We start from the raw sequence: 16,814 nt of genomic DNA on the forward strand, positions 1-16,814 counted from the left end.
CTGGTCCTTCAGGTTTTTTCCTCTTGAATAGACTACCTGTGGGGGGTCTGTGAATATACCACTTAGTTGTTGGTAAGTTCGGAGGATATGCCAATATTTCCTTAGAACAGGTTTAATCTCCTCTGCACATTTTGAGTACTGAGTAATCAGTGCCGGCGCACGTCTTCCCTTGTCGATTTCTGTTTTTCTTTCGAGTTTTGAGGAAGCGTTTTTAATTTGTGCATCTTTGTAGTCCCTCTCTTTGAATTTAGTCATGATTTGCATATTTCGCTCAAAATCATCAGATTTCTTACATATACGATTCACCCGGCAGAGCTGACTGTATGGCAAGCTATTCTTCAAAGGGTAGGGGTGGCAACTGTTTGCAAGGCTATTGCGGTCGGTACTTTTCCTGTATAGATTAGTGTGTAGACGGCCGTTTTCCCGCACAATAAGAAGATGCAAGAAATGAATCTCTTGTTTGTCAAAGGTCATAGTAAATTTCAAATAGTCTGAGCTAGAATTGAGATATTCAAAAAATGACTCTCTGGACCACAAAATAAGACTAAAATGTTGTCAATGTATCTCTGCCATAAAATTATTTTGGAAAATAATGGGTTCACATTAGGATTGTAGGATCTCATTCCTCTCCAATATTCCATAATATACTGTAGTATTTTCTGGGATAGGGAAGTATTTTCTGAGAGGGTGTGTGTTGGCGGGTGTTTTTTTAAAGATTCTGGTTGCTAAACACACCATTTTAATGCAGGTTGGGAGGGACAGAACAGAGCAAGCAGCACCCCTCTTCTGTGTGGCTCATATGACATGTAGGCCTACATTATCCACCTGCTATGATGTCACTGCTTGACACTACCCTACATGGAGACATACCTCATGTTATCAATGAAGAAAACATTTCAGAAATTATGTTTTGTGCAAATGGGTTAGCATAACCACAGCTTTAAAGGTCCAGTATGTAGGAAATAATGGAAAATAAACTGTAACCATTCCAAATATGATCACCATATGTTGTCAGAGAGTAAGGAAACACGATGAATTGAAGTAATGGCTTATTTGACAACATTACTCTAACCCCTCAGAAACCCATGAAAAAAAATGAGTTACGGGGGAATCTCTTGGAATTTTCGTTTATGTTTTGAGCGATTAATTCTAGAATAGGCGTTAATAATGGGCTAGCGCGTCATCCTATTTGGGTTGCCAAATTAGCAAAGGCCAACTGCTGTCAACAGCTGTCAGTTGTAGTCATGAACGCCTACGAGAGGTAGGCAAATTTCCAAAATTAAAACAAGAAACAAATTAAGTGGACATCGGAGGAGCTTCCTGAGGTGGTGACGTCTTCGTCAAACGAAGAATATCAAGTCTGACGCAGAGCTGGCCATATTTCGTAGGCTAGCCTAGGCTAAACTTCATCTGCATCGCTAACTTCAGCTCAATATATTACGTTGGTTAGAGAGGTATTTTTTGTTTTCACTGTTTCCGTAATGTGTAGCTGGGTCATGGTTGGAGAAACGTTAAAGCAGCTGCAGGTCAACTAACGTTAGCTAAGTCTTCATTACATCTGGCAAAAGAAGAGGCTCGCGTCTGGTAGTCTTGAGAACGTTCACCAGTGTTTTGATTTTGGCCTGCAGAACGTTCGGTAACAATCCTACAAATCACACCTTTAAGTGAACAGAGATGCAGATCATCTCACTAATTAGGCTAATGTATTTGTACAAGCCCATGGTCTGCATTCACTCCAGCGAGACAAGTGGATGTTTTTAAAGCTGTTATCGCAATAGACTATTGGCTACGATATAGGCCTAGGCTACCTCTGTTAGGTTACAATAAGTTGCCTATGACAACAGCTTAATTTCGAGGTATCACTGGGCTATTAATGCATAGGCCTATAATATCACATAGATCTCAATACAAATTTCAAGTTTTTTCCCAAATTACACTGTACAAGGGCATTGTTCCCACCTCTTTTGGGGCCTACCATCAAATGTTGGACCTCTATGGAAAGCTGAGAACCTGTAGTTTTCGTAGGAAACAGTCAAAATAACTGTGTGTTGTACTCACACAGAGTTACAGAGGCTAGAATATAGTTTTTTCTTTCTGCCGGATTACAAGCATCTCTGAACTGACCACATTTCAGCCCTCTGGGTCACTTGATATCCCTTAGAAACACAACTGAGCCCTAGCACCAGGTCTTGTGATGCTGTGTGCAAAAGTAGATCAATATAGAATGAAAATATGAGTGCTTTAGACCATTATTTGCCAAGGTATGCTCATGTGTTTTGTAAAATGCCTATGGAAACTCCCCATAGGACATTTTGTTATCCAAAATGCATACTGACACTCAAATGCTTACTGCACATGAACCCCTTTGTGTAGAAGCATAATCCTGGTCTCAAATGAAAGGTAACACTTTGAGGTTTCTTGTGGACTATTTAGATTGAATGTCAGGTGTTCTGATATAGACTGACAACACAAAATATGGAATAATTACAAAAAAGTCTTTATTTTTGCATACTTTGATGGTTCAATGAGTGTGTATAAGATAAACTATACATCTGTACAACTAATATTGGATAATACAACATGAAGATTCAATTTCTATGGATTCTTGTAAATATTTCAGTACCCAATATGTTGCATCTACTTATGGTGCTGCAGCTACACTGCAACCAGAAGTCAGGGTAGCACCAAAAGCGGAGGAGGGGGAGGGGGCATTTTGGATCAAATTTAATTGAGACATAATCAAATTAATCTGAAAATGTAAAGCACTATACAGATTGTACATGAAAAAAGTTGTCATTTTTTGATTCCCAAGAGCCAAAGCTTTGAAATGGTATATAACATTACTATGCTACATAGCAATATGGTGCATACAATTGATTTAGAATGTTGGGGAGGTGGAAGGGGGTAACCGTCATAAACAGATATTCACACACACACACATTCACAGTAATCATACGTATGACACATACACACACATGAGCACGTATGACACACACACACACATGAGCATGTACACGCACACATGCACACAATTCAAGAATTTCTCAGAATTATGAACAGGCAAGATGGGGGTTGGATTGTATAAAATGTATTTTACATGTGAAATCTATGAACTAATCATGTTTTGGTACTTGTTGTCTTGCAGATACCAGTGAGAATTGAGTGTGCATAATGCAATTCAGTGAGACAGTTAGAATCATATATGCCTTTCACCTTTTGTTTTTAGCCAGCAGCCAGACCAGCAGATACCCTGACTTTGCTGAATTACTGAAACTAAGCTGGCTTAGTTAGTACTTGGATAAGAAACCTCCTTGGAAGAGTAGGTTTCTGCTGGAAGTGGTGTTGGTGGCTGGCCAGTAGGTGGCACTCTTCCCTGTGGCCAAAAGCCACCAAACAAATATCAATCCCAATGTCCTATTGCAGTGACAGGGACATTGTACTGCAGGAGATATTTTCCTTTGCATGAATGTTAAATTGAGGTCCTGACTCACCATGGTTGTTAAAGATCCCATGGCACTTATCGCAAAGAGTAGGTGGTTCCCTGATTTGCTTTATTTATGTACACATACATAAAGACACACACACATGCGCACACACACACACACACACACACATACAAAAACACACACACACATGCACTACACATGCACACACACATACATGCACACACACGACACGCACAAACACACACACATGCACCCACACATACAAACACACCTACATACACAAACACACACACACACACTCACACACAAAAAAACACACTCAAAACACATATACAAAAACAACCACACACTCTGCAGTCACTCAATTACAAACACAAAAAAGGAACAAAGTAGGAAATGAATACAATTTGACAAGCGTGACTTATTTTTCTGGAAAAAATGTGCTGGACTGGGCGGCGGTCATATTTTGTACCGCTTAACATACAGATAAAAACACTAAAGATGGATCGTGAAAATTTTAAGACAAAAAAATCTTGTTCCTTAGACTCTATATTAGCAAAATATGCAAAAAATCATTTTTACATGAAAATCTAGCGGGAGCCTATTTTCCAAACATTTAGTGACCGTACACCAACAGAGCCTTCATGCCCCTGCTTCCAGCCAGTAAAGAATAACGGCTGGAGTAATAGGCTTCACAAACAAAACTACAGAGGTCAAACCATCCACAAGGACATGTATTTATCAAGGTAGGGTCAGGACATGTATTTATCAAGGTAGGGTCAGGTACAGAGGTCAAACCATCCACAAGGACATGTATTTATCAAGGTAGGGTCAGGTACAGAGGTCAAACCATCCACAAGGACATGTATTTATCAAGGTAGGGTCAGGTACAGAGGTCAAACCATCCACAAGGACATGTATTTATCAAGGTAGGGTCAGGTACAGAGGTCAAGGTAGGGTCAGGACATGTATTTATCAAGGTAGGGTCAGGTACAGAGGTCAAGGTAGGGTCAGGTACAGAGGTCAAGGTAGGGTCAGGACATGTATTTATCAAGGTAGGGTCAGGTACAGAGGTCAAGGATCAGGTACAGAGGTCAAGGGTCAGGGCGATTGAATACATTCTTCTCCATCTCCTCCTTCTGCCATTTTGTTCCCGCTAACTTTCTCACAGTCACAAAGATCTCAAGTCCAGCTGCTGTTCACCTGTTTTAGTGTGAGATCCTTTTCTTCATTCAGTTCACAACTCACGAATTACTGCACAACTGCACAATTAAGCCCATCACTGACATCTGCACAATTAAGCCCATCACTGACATCTGCACAATTAAGCCCATCACTGACATCTGCACAATTAAGCCCATCACTGACATCTGCACAATTAAGCCCATCACTGACATCTGCACAATTAAGCCCATCACTGACATCTGCACAATTAAGCCCATCACTGACATCTGCAGAAGAGAATGGATGTAAAACTCACTACGGTCTGATTGGATTCAAAGTCACATGGAAGTCGAGGGCAGTAAACAGAATGCTTTTGGATGGCTGCGCAGACAGTGTGTGCCCCCCCATTCTGAACAATCTTGAGCGTTTGTGTTGTGGATAATATCATTTATTTTCTAGACTACAAGCTGCTTCTTCACTGCATTAAGCCACATAAAAATAGCTTCTGAGGTCATTACCATGCTACTTGATCAATAGAAGAGTTAGGCTACTGAAAGGTTACTTGATTCAGGAAATAGCAAAGTTACCGCCAAGCTACTGAGAATTGTAGTTAGTTACTAGCGTGCCCAACACTGATGAATAGTTTGTCAACAGGTCTATATGACCTCTGCAAACTGCCACACAGCTTCCACCCCGTTATCGTTAGTAATTGCACTCTAGTTTCTCTTTATTTTGCTTTTTGGTTTAGCCTGCCAAGCATCTAGTATATCCACACTGGGACTCACACTGTTGGCCTTTTTTGTTGCCCCACTCACACACGCACAAACACCATTACCTACAAGTAGGGTTGGACACTGAAACCTGACAGACCAAATAACAATGTGTATTTCTTCTACCCACAAGCAAAAGGCTTTGAAACAGCATAAACAGCCCAGTTTACACATAAAGCTTCCATTAGATAAACTTGAAAGCAGAGGAACGTTCAATTAGGCTACTTGCTGTTATCCATGACCTAGCAGTGTGTGCATCCATGGCAAGCCGTTTTAACATTTAATGGCGAAACATCGTAAGTTATGGTAAACCATCTGCAATTAGAATTATGCCCAGACGCAATAAAAGTACAGATAATGATAATACAGTGAATATATAATTCAATTTCATATTCAAATTGGTCTTATCAAGGGAAAAAAGCTGTCGTGCCAGTCTATCTACCAATACAAGTTCAATCCCCTCTGAGACACACAACACCAGACCGAGTCAGTGTACAAATTGACAACCTTTTTCTAAGGGCCAACAGTCACACACACGTCCAGCAATAATGGACAATACCTCATTAATGCAGCACCATGGGTCCCCCCATCACACGTGCACCCCACCCCAGGCTTACGTCAGAACGGAGAGATTATTGCTGCAGCCACCATCTAAGAGCCGCCCACAAAATGCAGTCAGAAATGTCCCAATGATGTATATATGTATGATATGTATGATGTATTCCCACATAGAAACCACAAAATGCAGTCAGAAATGTCCCAATGATGTATATATGTATGATATGTATGATATATTCCCACATAGAAACCACAAAATGCAGTCAGAAATGTCCCAATGATGTATATATGTATGATATGTATGATATATTCCCACATAGAAACCACAAATGCAGTCAGAAATGTCCCAATGATGTATATATGTATGATATGTATGATATATTCCCACATAGAAACCACAAAATGCAGTCAGAAATGTCCCAATGATGTATATATGTATGATATGTATGATGTCTTCCCACATAGAACATTACAAAACACAAAAAAGAAACAAAAATAAATGCTGTTACATCACTCAGGGGATCAAACCCCCAAAACCCAACCACACAGGCGGACACTACAAGGGTATTCACACAGGCGGTCACTGCAAGGGTATTCACACAGGCGGACACTGCAAGGGTATTCACACAGGCGGTCACTGCAAGGGTATTCACACAGGCGGACACTGCAAGGGTATTCACACAGGCGGTCACTGCAAGGGTATTCACCTGGCCCGGACACTGCAAGGGTATTCACACAGGCGGTCACTGCAAGGGTATTCACACAGGCGGACACTACAAGGGTATTCACACAGGCGGACACTGCAAGGGTATTCACACAGGCGGTCACTGCAAGGGTATTCACACAGGCGGACACTACAAGGGTATTCACACAGGTGAAAAATGGGAAAATCAGCAATCACATACTAATTCAGTACAATGCCACAAAATCACATTTTCCTGACCTGCACATGAATGCCCTCTTAAATGCTACATCTCCCCCAAACGTCACACATTAATAAGAGGTGCTTGCCAGGTCCTTACCCACCCCTCTGAGCCGGTGTGCTGTCTGGCCAGATAGAGGTTCAATTAAATTTGGTCGGCGGCCTTTAGTCCTGTCCCAGTCAGGGACGTCCCGTATAAAAAGGATTGTTCCCGCCACTGTCCCAATCATTCAATTAGCTGGTTGTGTGCAATTAGTCCATACAAGGAGTTCTTAACACGGTTCATACGGCCAGCCAGCAATCACTCAGATTACACTGGACACAATCCCCTCCACCATTTTACCCAACATAAAACATCCTTATGACCCAGTCAACATACCACACAGATTACACTGGACACAATCCCCTCCATCATTTTACCCAACATAAAACATCCTTATGACCCAGTCAACATACCACACAGATTACACTGGACACAATCCCCTCCACCATTTTACCCAACATAAAACATCCTTATGCCCCAGTCAACATACCACTCAGATTACACTGGACACAATCCCCTCCACCATTTTACCCAACATAAAACATCCTTATGCCCCAGTCAACATACCACAAAAGCAATTTAATATTTTCAACCATTGGTTTGGGCTTTTTTTTTTGGATTTAGCACCCAGTCGCCTTCAGTAAGAGAATATGAGCCTCACAGCTAAGAGAATATGAGCCTCACAGCTAAGAGAATATGAGCCTCACAGCTAAGAGAATATGAGCCTCACAGCTAAAGTTTCTGTTTCATTTGGTTATTTCTTTGTTGTCCCCTTGGCCTCCATATTGTAGGGGAGACGTGGCTGGCAAAGGAGCTGGGAGGGTTCGCCGGTACATAAGAGTTTTAGAGCTTTTCTGTAAGGGTAACTGAAGGAACTACAGTGAGCATAATTTCATGTAGTGAGAGAGAGAGAGAGAAAGAAAGAGTCAAAGTTGTCAATGGGGACAGTCAATGGTGTCAAACCATTATTTAAACTTGGCCTTGATTCAATTTATGATTTTGACTGAAGTTCAGGCCTGTGTTTGAAAGGCTTCCTGTTTTTACCTTATTCTGAGCTTGAGGTGTTAGGGTTGTGTGTGTGTGTTTTTAGTTTGAGTGTGACAAGAGGATTGGTGATCAATATTCAGATCTGTCATTCTGTTTCAGGCTGATGCGCTGTAATCTGACAGAGAAGAGCTGTTCTCATCTGGCCTCTGCTCTGACCTCACACTCCTCAAGTCTCAGACTGCTGGACCTGAGTGACAATGACCTGCTGGACTCAGGATTTGGATTGAACATTATGTTCTGCACTTGGTCATAAAAACTGCAAACTGGAGGACCTACAGTAAGTGTGTGTGTGTGGTGGCACATGTTTGTGTGTGTGTGTGTGGGGGGGGGGGTCTGTTTGAGTCATAGTAGGAGTGACTTAATTGTATGTGCTTATATGTGTTTTAGGTAACCATGTTGTGCGTGAGTGTGTGTAATGCCGGGCTCACATTACAGGGAAATAGGGCCGAAGTCGAAGTGTGTGCTGGGTGGGGGGAGAGTGTGTGTGTGTGTGAGAGAGAGAGAGAGAATCTGTAATTATGATTCAAATCATTTTCTTTCAGGCTGACCAACTGTAAGCTGACAGAGAAGAGCTGTTCCTATTTGGTGTCTGCTCTGACCTCACACTCCTCAAGTCTCAGACAGCTGAACCTGAGGGCCAATAACCTGAGGAAATCAACTGTAGAGCAGCTCTCTGCTCTAGTGGAGGACCCACACTGTAAATTAGAGAAACTAGAGTGAGTAAAAATCTAAAAATGTCACTCATGTCTTTAGAACATGAGAGTCTTTTATTTTATACCCTCCAGATTATCTCTCTTCTGTCTGTTTCCTCTGTGTTCCTCTGCTTTTATTCCTCCATTGATCTTTCATCCCTCTCTCTCTTCTTTTGTCATGTGTAGCCTATCTCTATAGCTGCGGTTCCATTACAGCTTTGTGCAAAATAAAAGTGATATTTGTTGAAATCTGACAAAGCACAATCTGTGTTTCCATCAAGTGATGCAATGCGATTAAATATGAGTTATCTTCTCGCAGTAGTCATTTTGGTACAAATGTAACATCTATACAAATGTAACAGTGTTTTATTCTCCAGATATGGTGTAGCTACGGAAACGTAAATAGACAGATATCATACAATTATCTACAATCTTACAGCCATCCAAATATGAAATGGTCTACAATAAATACAACCAGAGATATTAAAGCTGTAGTTGGCAAGTCTGACAGATTGAGGGGAATTAGCCAAAATTTTGAATGTTTACAACTCTCATGCCCCTCCCCCACTACCACCGAGCACCCTCTCATCGAGTTTGTGCTCGTCAGTGCGCACCAGACCATAGATATTAGAAAGCTAGATGCCGCATTGGGCTCCAGAACGTACGTAAATAGTGACGCCATCTTGGTGGGGGCAACAATCACTGGATGCCAATGGAGGAGCACGTGACTCTGACTGGAAATCAGACTCTTCTTAAACCGGCTGATTTAAATAAAAACATGACTTGTGCGGGTTAGTTTTAACACCCATCTCTATGGCAAAATGAACTGATTTTATCACGCATGCGTGAACACTTCTGATTGCAAGTTATGGATTTTGGATTACTGCTGGACCAAATGCTTCAGGCAAATAAGCAGTTTATCTACTATGTTTACTGGTTTTATGAAGTCAATATGACCAAAATAAGCACATTAATTATGAAATTATAATTGCTGTCAACAGTAAAAACTAATAACATATCTAAAATATTAACTCTCTTGCCATCAACCCCTCCACACACAACAATGTGTAATTGTAGTTTTTAAATACCGGTAGTTATGCCAACATATAATACATTGCAGCTTTGCACACTATTCATTAGAAAATATTTACAGATTAAACTGTCATATTGTGTATTGGTATTTTGAAAGTCAGCGGCGCATTTGAAAGAATCTGCTTGCACGCGAGACCGTATGGAACAGTTGTTCCACTGAACCATGCTTTACTAAAACCTATAGCAGAGTATAGCCTATATGCATTTGAACTCGTTTATTATTTGAACTCATTGGCAAAGTGAAACTAACTTCACTGTGGTCTCATAGTCAACGCCAAAACAGTTATACACAGTTATAATAAGCCAAAGAAATTCACTCTTTGAAAATAAAAGAATGTTCCTCAACAATGCAAGATTCTAAAATTCCATGTTAAGTTAGATGGGGTCAGATATTCTTTAGAATGTGTATTCTACAACATTCTAATTACAGTTTTGTCAGTATTTGCTGAAGAATAATGCATAAAACAACCCTCATTTTAACATATTTCCACCAACTGGATTTTCATGGTCTTTTACTATGGTGTAAAGATCACCAATTGAAATATAAAAATGTGAAAATAAATTCTGTTGCAATTAGTTTTGGGTATATTCGGACCTTTGCCTGGACTATTAGCTCCGTTGTGGTATTTATACAAATTAGCTATACGTAATTACATTATGCCCTGTTTGCCCATGTTAACAAACAATTTCAAAAAACTTATAATACATTTTTTGTTTGTCTTGATGCAAGTAATCAACTCAGTAATTTTCATGGTGATATGTGAAGGTTAATTTTTTCCCCCTATTCACGTGAGAAAAAAAAAAAAAAATAAAACTTGTATAAGCATGAATAGGGTATATTTTGGGTCTTTTTCTAAACTTTCCCTATCGGGATTCTTCGGGCTTTTTTCCCTTACTCAGGACATATTGAGGATTCAAAATCAGTTAAGTTTGCTTGTGTTGCAATTTGTTCAACCTTGACCCCTATTTTGGCTTAAAATGACTGGACTAATAAGGAATGTCACTGGATGCATGCACAGCGGGCAGGAGGCCAATACCGCACAAGGGATCCAGCGGTGAAGGCATGAAACAAATGAATCAGGCACGGAGGACAAAAGAAGCATAAAGTTTAAGCTATAGGCTACACTTCCCACAACTTCAATTATTGACAACATGGTAGCCTGATAGATTGCTGCGTATCTTGATGAATGTCTGAACTCTCATTGAAGTGCATCTCGCAGTTATGGAAATATGCACTCATTACTATGTTATTTACATTGCTAGAACAATACATTTCCAATTACAATACGTTTCCAATTATATAATGTTTCTAGTACAAAATGTTATTCTGTTTTTACCTGGGTAAGGCCACTGCACATCCAAATACATAGTACTGCCATTTCCTCAGCCGATTTCGTGAGGACCACCAGTCTGCCCCAGCTCAAGCCAGTCCAGGCTTTCTACTAACTGACAGGCAGGTCTTGCTTCCTCCTAGTTCCTCAATCATCCTCAACTGTTCAGCGCCAGGTAGTCACAGGCATCGGATTCGCACACCAGATCTTCAGAATCTCCATTTGCCATATTAGTTACAAAATTACCATCCGCCATCGTTGTTACTTATCAGCTTTCTCCACAAAGCGAGAGCCTAGCCTGTTTAAAAAAAGAGGGCGGTCATATCTTTTTGTTTCTACAAAAGTGAAGTTCCACCCACTGATCTATAATAGGTGTGTAGTGTGAGTGGGTCCCACCCCCTTGGAAAATGAAGAAGGAGTGTTTGTAGTCTCACCTCCTTGACAAAGATATGGGACTTCCTGCTTTCAATGATGCAAAATGACGATTTTTACATCATTGAAAGCAGGAACTGCAACACTGAAATCCATATTTCTCCCGTTTCAGGGGAAAATAAGGGAATGATGCATGACCATTCAAAAACATGACTGGGTTTCTAATGATACAAAGCTTAATGCAAATGGGTGAAGTCTCCCTTTAATGTTTAGATGTTTAACTTTGTTTCAGGTTATGGAATTGTGAGCTGACAGATATGAGCTGTTCCTATCTGGCCTCTGCTTTGTCCACACACTCCTCAAATCTCAGAGTGCTGATCCTGGAGGGCAATAAGGAGATTAGTAAATCAGCTGTAGAGCAGTTCTCTGCTCTAGTGGAGGACCCACACTGTAAACTGGAGAGACTAGAGTGAGTACATATCTAAACATGTCATTCTAAAGAACATTATTTTCTGTCTTATGTCTATTTCTTCTGTATGTTTCTACTTTAACTCATCCATCATATATCACAATAAACAGCAAACCGCACGAATACAAGGATGCATTTTTATAAGCCACTTGTGAATGTGTCTCTTAAATCATCAAACCAGACATTTTTCAAAATAATTCAACAAGTGTATTTAGATAGATAGATAGATAGATAGATACCCTAACCCTAATCCTAACCCTAACCCTAATCCTAATTTATGACAACAAATGTCATTTAATAACAGAAGCGTTATGTCATAAACGTTTATGACTTGTTTATGACACGTTCATGACAGTGTCATGTCACTTTTATGACAATACTGTCAAGTAAAGTGTAACCAAAAAATCTTTGCACGGAGGTGAAAATGCTGTAGTGCATATGCCAGGCAAGTAGATGTCGCCATGGCGGTGCAGATACTTAATGATTCACTATTTTATAGAATTTAGAATTCTCTATTTTCTACAGTCTATGCATTTTCCGAAGCAGTCGCATGAGTAAAGCATTCTTGAGCATAATTCAGTTTTTAACTGTAAAACTAATAAAGTTAATTTTTATGGTTTGTGAAGGGTGCAGTCCAGTCCTTTATTTGATGAACAGAGGTTCCTTTACTTTCTTTGGTTATAGTCCGCGATTCACATTAGTTGTTCGCCATCACCACAAGTGCATACTAAATGCTAGTAGGCCTACCCAAGTTCTAGGCCATTCTGTCGCTACATGTAATATTGCTATAATGGCAATTACCTTCATTAGGCCTACTAACAGTCAATACTTTTTGCCTGCATCAAATCGCATTTAGTGCATCTAATGTAGGCTTAACATGATTTCTAAGCGACTTGTAGGCTCATATCTGACTTCACTAGACTATGAATGCATTTAGTTATGTTGTAAGACATGTGAAAGAAATAAATGACACTGGCACATATTAATCTAAACTTAAACTGCACTTCCCTAATAACTTCTGACTAGTTATCTTGCAACAGTCACTGACTAGCTAGAAAGCATCGGGAAAACCCTGTTCACCAAGTTATTAGCGCTGCGCAGCACCAGTTTGTAATGTAATGTAGATAGGTAATGTCAACTGGTATTGCGAGGCAATACTACAGTATAATGAGTGTCAAGTCAAGGGCAGCTGGGTTTAGAGGTTAGGGGTGGGCAGTATGACTAACTTGGAGACAGTTGTCGTGGACTGAAGATTAATGATAATCTTCTCTCCTTTATCCTACAGAAGCAATTGGGGGACCATAGAGCGTTCAAGCATACAGACACCCACCTCTGTCTTGTCTGCAGAATGCCTGGGAAGAAACATGAGCATGTCCCCAGCTTCCAGCAGCTCACGAGAAACAGCCTCTTCCTGAGGGGAGCACAAAACACACACACACACACACACACACACACCAGCAGCACACAGGAAACAGCCCAAAACACACACACACACACACACACACACACACACTCACACACTAGCAGTACACAGGAAACAGCCTCTTCCTGAGGGGAGCACAAAACACACACACACCCCAGCAGCACACACACACACACACACACACACACACACACACCAGCAGCACACAGGAAACAGCCCAACACACACACACACACACACACACACACACACACACACACACACACACACACTCACACACTAGCAGTACACAGGAAACGGCCTCTTCCTGAGGGGAGCACAAAACACACACACACCCCAGCAGCACACACACACACACACACCAGCAGCACACAGGAAACAGCCCAACACACACACACTCACACACTAGCAGTATACAGGAAACAACCTCTTTCTGAGAGGAGCTCAGCACACTTTTCTGCAGAATGTCTGGGAAGAAACATGTCCCCAGCTTCCAGCACAACTCGCTAACATAAGCTTTAAGCGCATCAAAATGGATAAATGAAGTGCATGCAGGGTAGGAGGCTACTAGGTTCTTAGCAGAGCCTTCTCTTTGACAAGTGCTTGTATTTAGGCCTATACTATAATATAGAGATTATGTAGCCTAGACTCGGACTACCAGTGAGTTAGAGAGAGCGAGTTAGTACAGTCTTATTCACTTGCAGTGCTCCGGCACTTAGTTCAATACACATATTTAAGGGTGCCAGGGTACTGCCAGGATTGCGTGTGATTGTAGTGGGCCGTTCGGGCCAAAAATGCCCGGGCCGATTTTTTGTCCCAGTCCAGCCCTAGTGTGTGTGTGTGTGTGAGAGAGTAGAGGATATTGATATTCAGATGTTTAACTCTGTTCCAGACTGGGTGGCTGTAATCTGGTGGGGAAGAGCTGTTCCTATCTGGCCTCTGCTCTGACCTCACATTCCTCAAGTCTCGGAGTGCTGGACCTGAGTCAGAATATCCTGCTTAGTGAATCAGCTGTAGAGCAGCTCTCTGCTCTGGTGAAGGACCCACACTATAAACTAGAGGAACTACAGTGAGACCAAATCTAAACATGTCACTCGGGTCTTTAGAACATGAGCCCAACGTACCTCTCTCTATTCTGTCTGCTTGCTCTCTATTCTGTCTGCTTGCTCTCTATTCTGTCTGCTTGCTCTCTATTCTGTCTGCTTGCTCTCTATTCTGTCTGCTTGCTCTGTGTTCTGTGTTCTGTGTTCTGTGTTCTGTCTGCTTGCTCTGTGTTCTGTGTTCTGTGTTCTGTGTTCTGTCTGCTTGCTCTGTGTTCTGTCTGCTTGCTCTGTGTTCTGTCTGCTTGCTCTGTGTTCTGTCTGCTTGCTCTATTCTGTCTGCTTGCTCTGTGTTCTGTCTGCTTGCTCTGTGTTCTGTCTGTTCTGTGTTCTGTGTTCTGTCTGCTTGCTCTCTATTCTGTCTGCTTGCTCTGTGTTCTGTCTGCTTGCTCTGTGTTCTGTCTGCTTGCTCTCTATTCTGTCTGCTTGCTCTGTGTTCTGTCTGCTTGCTCTGTGTTCTGTGTTCTGTGTTCTGTCTGCTTGCTCTGTGTTCTGTGTTCTGTGTTCTGTCTGCTTGCTCTGTGTTCCTTTGAATTTACTCGTCCATCTATCTTTCATCCCCATTTTCTTCTCTTTTTCCTGCCCATCCTCTCTCTGTCTCCAACCTCCTTTTTTTCTGACTGACATCTCTTCTCATCTTTCTTTTTTTCACTCTTTCTCTTTCTTTCTTTCTTTCTTTTATTTCTCTGTATTTTATCTTCATGTTATATATCTCTCTGTATTTTATCTTCATGTTATATATCTCTCTGTATTTTATCTTCATGTTATATATCTCTCTGTATTTTATCTTCATGTTATATATCTCTCTCTAGTTGTTTAAAATGTCCTAATTAGCGCTGTGCAGATGAATGTGTTTATTATGACTGCTGAAGACAGCCCTGGGTCCCCCTGCAGTCTGTCCCCCTGGGAGACAGTTGTCATGGACACTGATTGTGTTTATTATGACTGCTGTTACAGAAGACAGCCCTGGGTCCACCTGCAGTCTGTCCCCCTGGGAGACGGTTGTCATGGACACTGATTGTGTTTATTATGACTGCTGTTACAGAAGACAGCCCTGGGTCCCCCTACAGTCTGGCTCACTGGGAGACGGTTGTCATGGACACTGATTGATAATCATCTTCATTCCTTTATACTGCAGATGGAGTGAATCGGGGAAAAACTGAATGTTGAGACACATGACGTGAGAGTGGGATCCAATACACACACACACGTGGATGGGGATGGCAGGAGAGAGCCGGTAGAAGTGTAGGAGTTTTGAGTTTACCTCCATTCTGTCTTTGGTGTGTGTGTGTGTGTGTGTGTGTGTATGTGTGTGTGTGTGTGTGTGTGTGTGCGTGCATGACATGTGTGCGTGCGTGCGAGAGAGTTTTTACCATGTAATATTATATTTACTTATGAATGAATTCAGATGATTCTATGGGTTATTTGAGTGGGGTTTTCTTGTTAATCGTTATGTTTTCTAATACCGTGTCTCCACTGTAGAATATAATACATTGTTATTTTAACATGAGAAGTGTGTTCTCCATGGTAGAATATAATACATTGTGTGAAGTGTGTTCTCCACTGAAGAATATAATACATTGTGTGAAGAAGTGTGTTCTCCACTGGTTCTCCACAGAATAACCAAGTAACCAAGTCAAAAACAGAACCTCTCCAAATACTATAGCTCCAAATATGAGGGAGTTGATAACATCAGCAACTGGTCCCATCTCACTGTACAATTCAAACTAGTCAGTCTGAACCTGTTCTATGCTTGCTGTATGTTGTATGTTCATTTTGTAAATGAGGGCCATTGTGTCAAAGTGACTTTGAGCGCCATTGAATCTTGTTTGTATAGGAGGTGAACGTAATCCAATTAAAGTTGCTAGTTCATTCGTTTGGCCTTATGTCGAAGTGACTTTGAGCACCATTGAATCTTGTTTGTATAGGAGGGGAACGTAATCAAATTAAAGTTGCTAGTTCATTCGTTTGGCCTTGTGTCGAAGTGAATTTGAGCACAACACTGAGATACAACTAAATTTCCAACCTGGCTCATTCAATCTGTCCAACCTGGCTCATTCAATCCGGAGATCACAGTATCCTCTCGAAGGCAGAGGACAAAAGTGTGTTCAGGAAAACGTCTGCATTTCAGACTTTTTCATCCCCGCGAGAGTTTAACAGGTGCGATAATTCAAAATCCCCATGTTATTTTCCCATAGGAAAAATCGCCAGATACCAGATATCAAAGATGGCAGCTTTTTTGTAGGTGAACTTCAGAGGTCTATTGGTGGTGGTTAGTGAGGTCCCCCTTTCCATGTAAAGCACTTTGAGTGTTGAGAAAAGCGCTATAATGTAACATCTTGTTTTTGTATTGTAGATACAAGATGATGGCATACTTACAGCCAC

The 16,814-nt window shown here is 41.2% G+C and overlaps 1 protein-coding gene and 1 long non-coding RNA gene across 2 annotated transcripts in view; both read left to right on the forward strand.

Annotated features, from left to right (window-relative positions):
- Positions 1-13,535, forward strand: part of LOC125297705 (NACHT, LRR and PYD domains-containing protein 3-like) — a 47,478-nt gene extending 33,943 nt beyond the window's left edge. Inside the window, 4 exon segments of the mRNA XM_048248157.1 lie at positions 8,050-8,196; positions 8,493-8,666; positions 11,730-11,906; positions 13,192-13,535. Of these exon segments, the coding sequence (XP_048104114.1) occupies positions 8,050-8,196; positions 8,493-8,666; positions 11,730-11,906; positions 13,192-13,321 (628 nt within the window). The 3' untranslated portion in view covers positions 13,322-13,535.
- Positions 13,536-13,543: 8 nt separating this feature from the next.
- LOC125297455 lies at positions 13,544-16,018 on the forward strand. Its single transcript, XR_007194045.1, has 2 exons — positions 13,544-14,398; positions 15,568-16,018. It is a non-coding gene; the product is annotated as an uncharacterized LOC125297455 (long non-coding RNA).
- Positions 16,019-16,814: the final 796 nt, after the last annotated feature.

This window comes from Alosa alosa, chromosome 7 (genome assembly GCF_017589495.1).
Source record: "Alosa alosa isolate M-15738 ecotype Scorff River chromosome 7, AALO_Geno_1.1, whole genome shotgun sequence".
NCBI classification, from domain to species: domain Eukaryota; kingdom Metazoa; phylum Chordata; class Actinopteri; order Clupeiformes; family Clupeidae; genus Alosa; species Alosa alosa.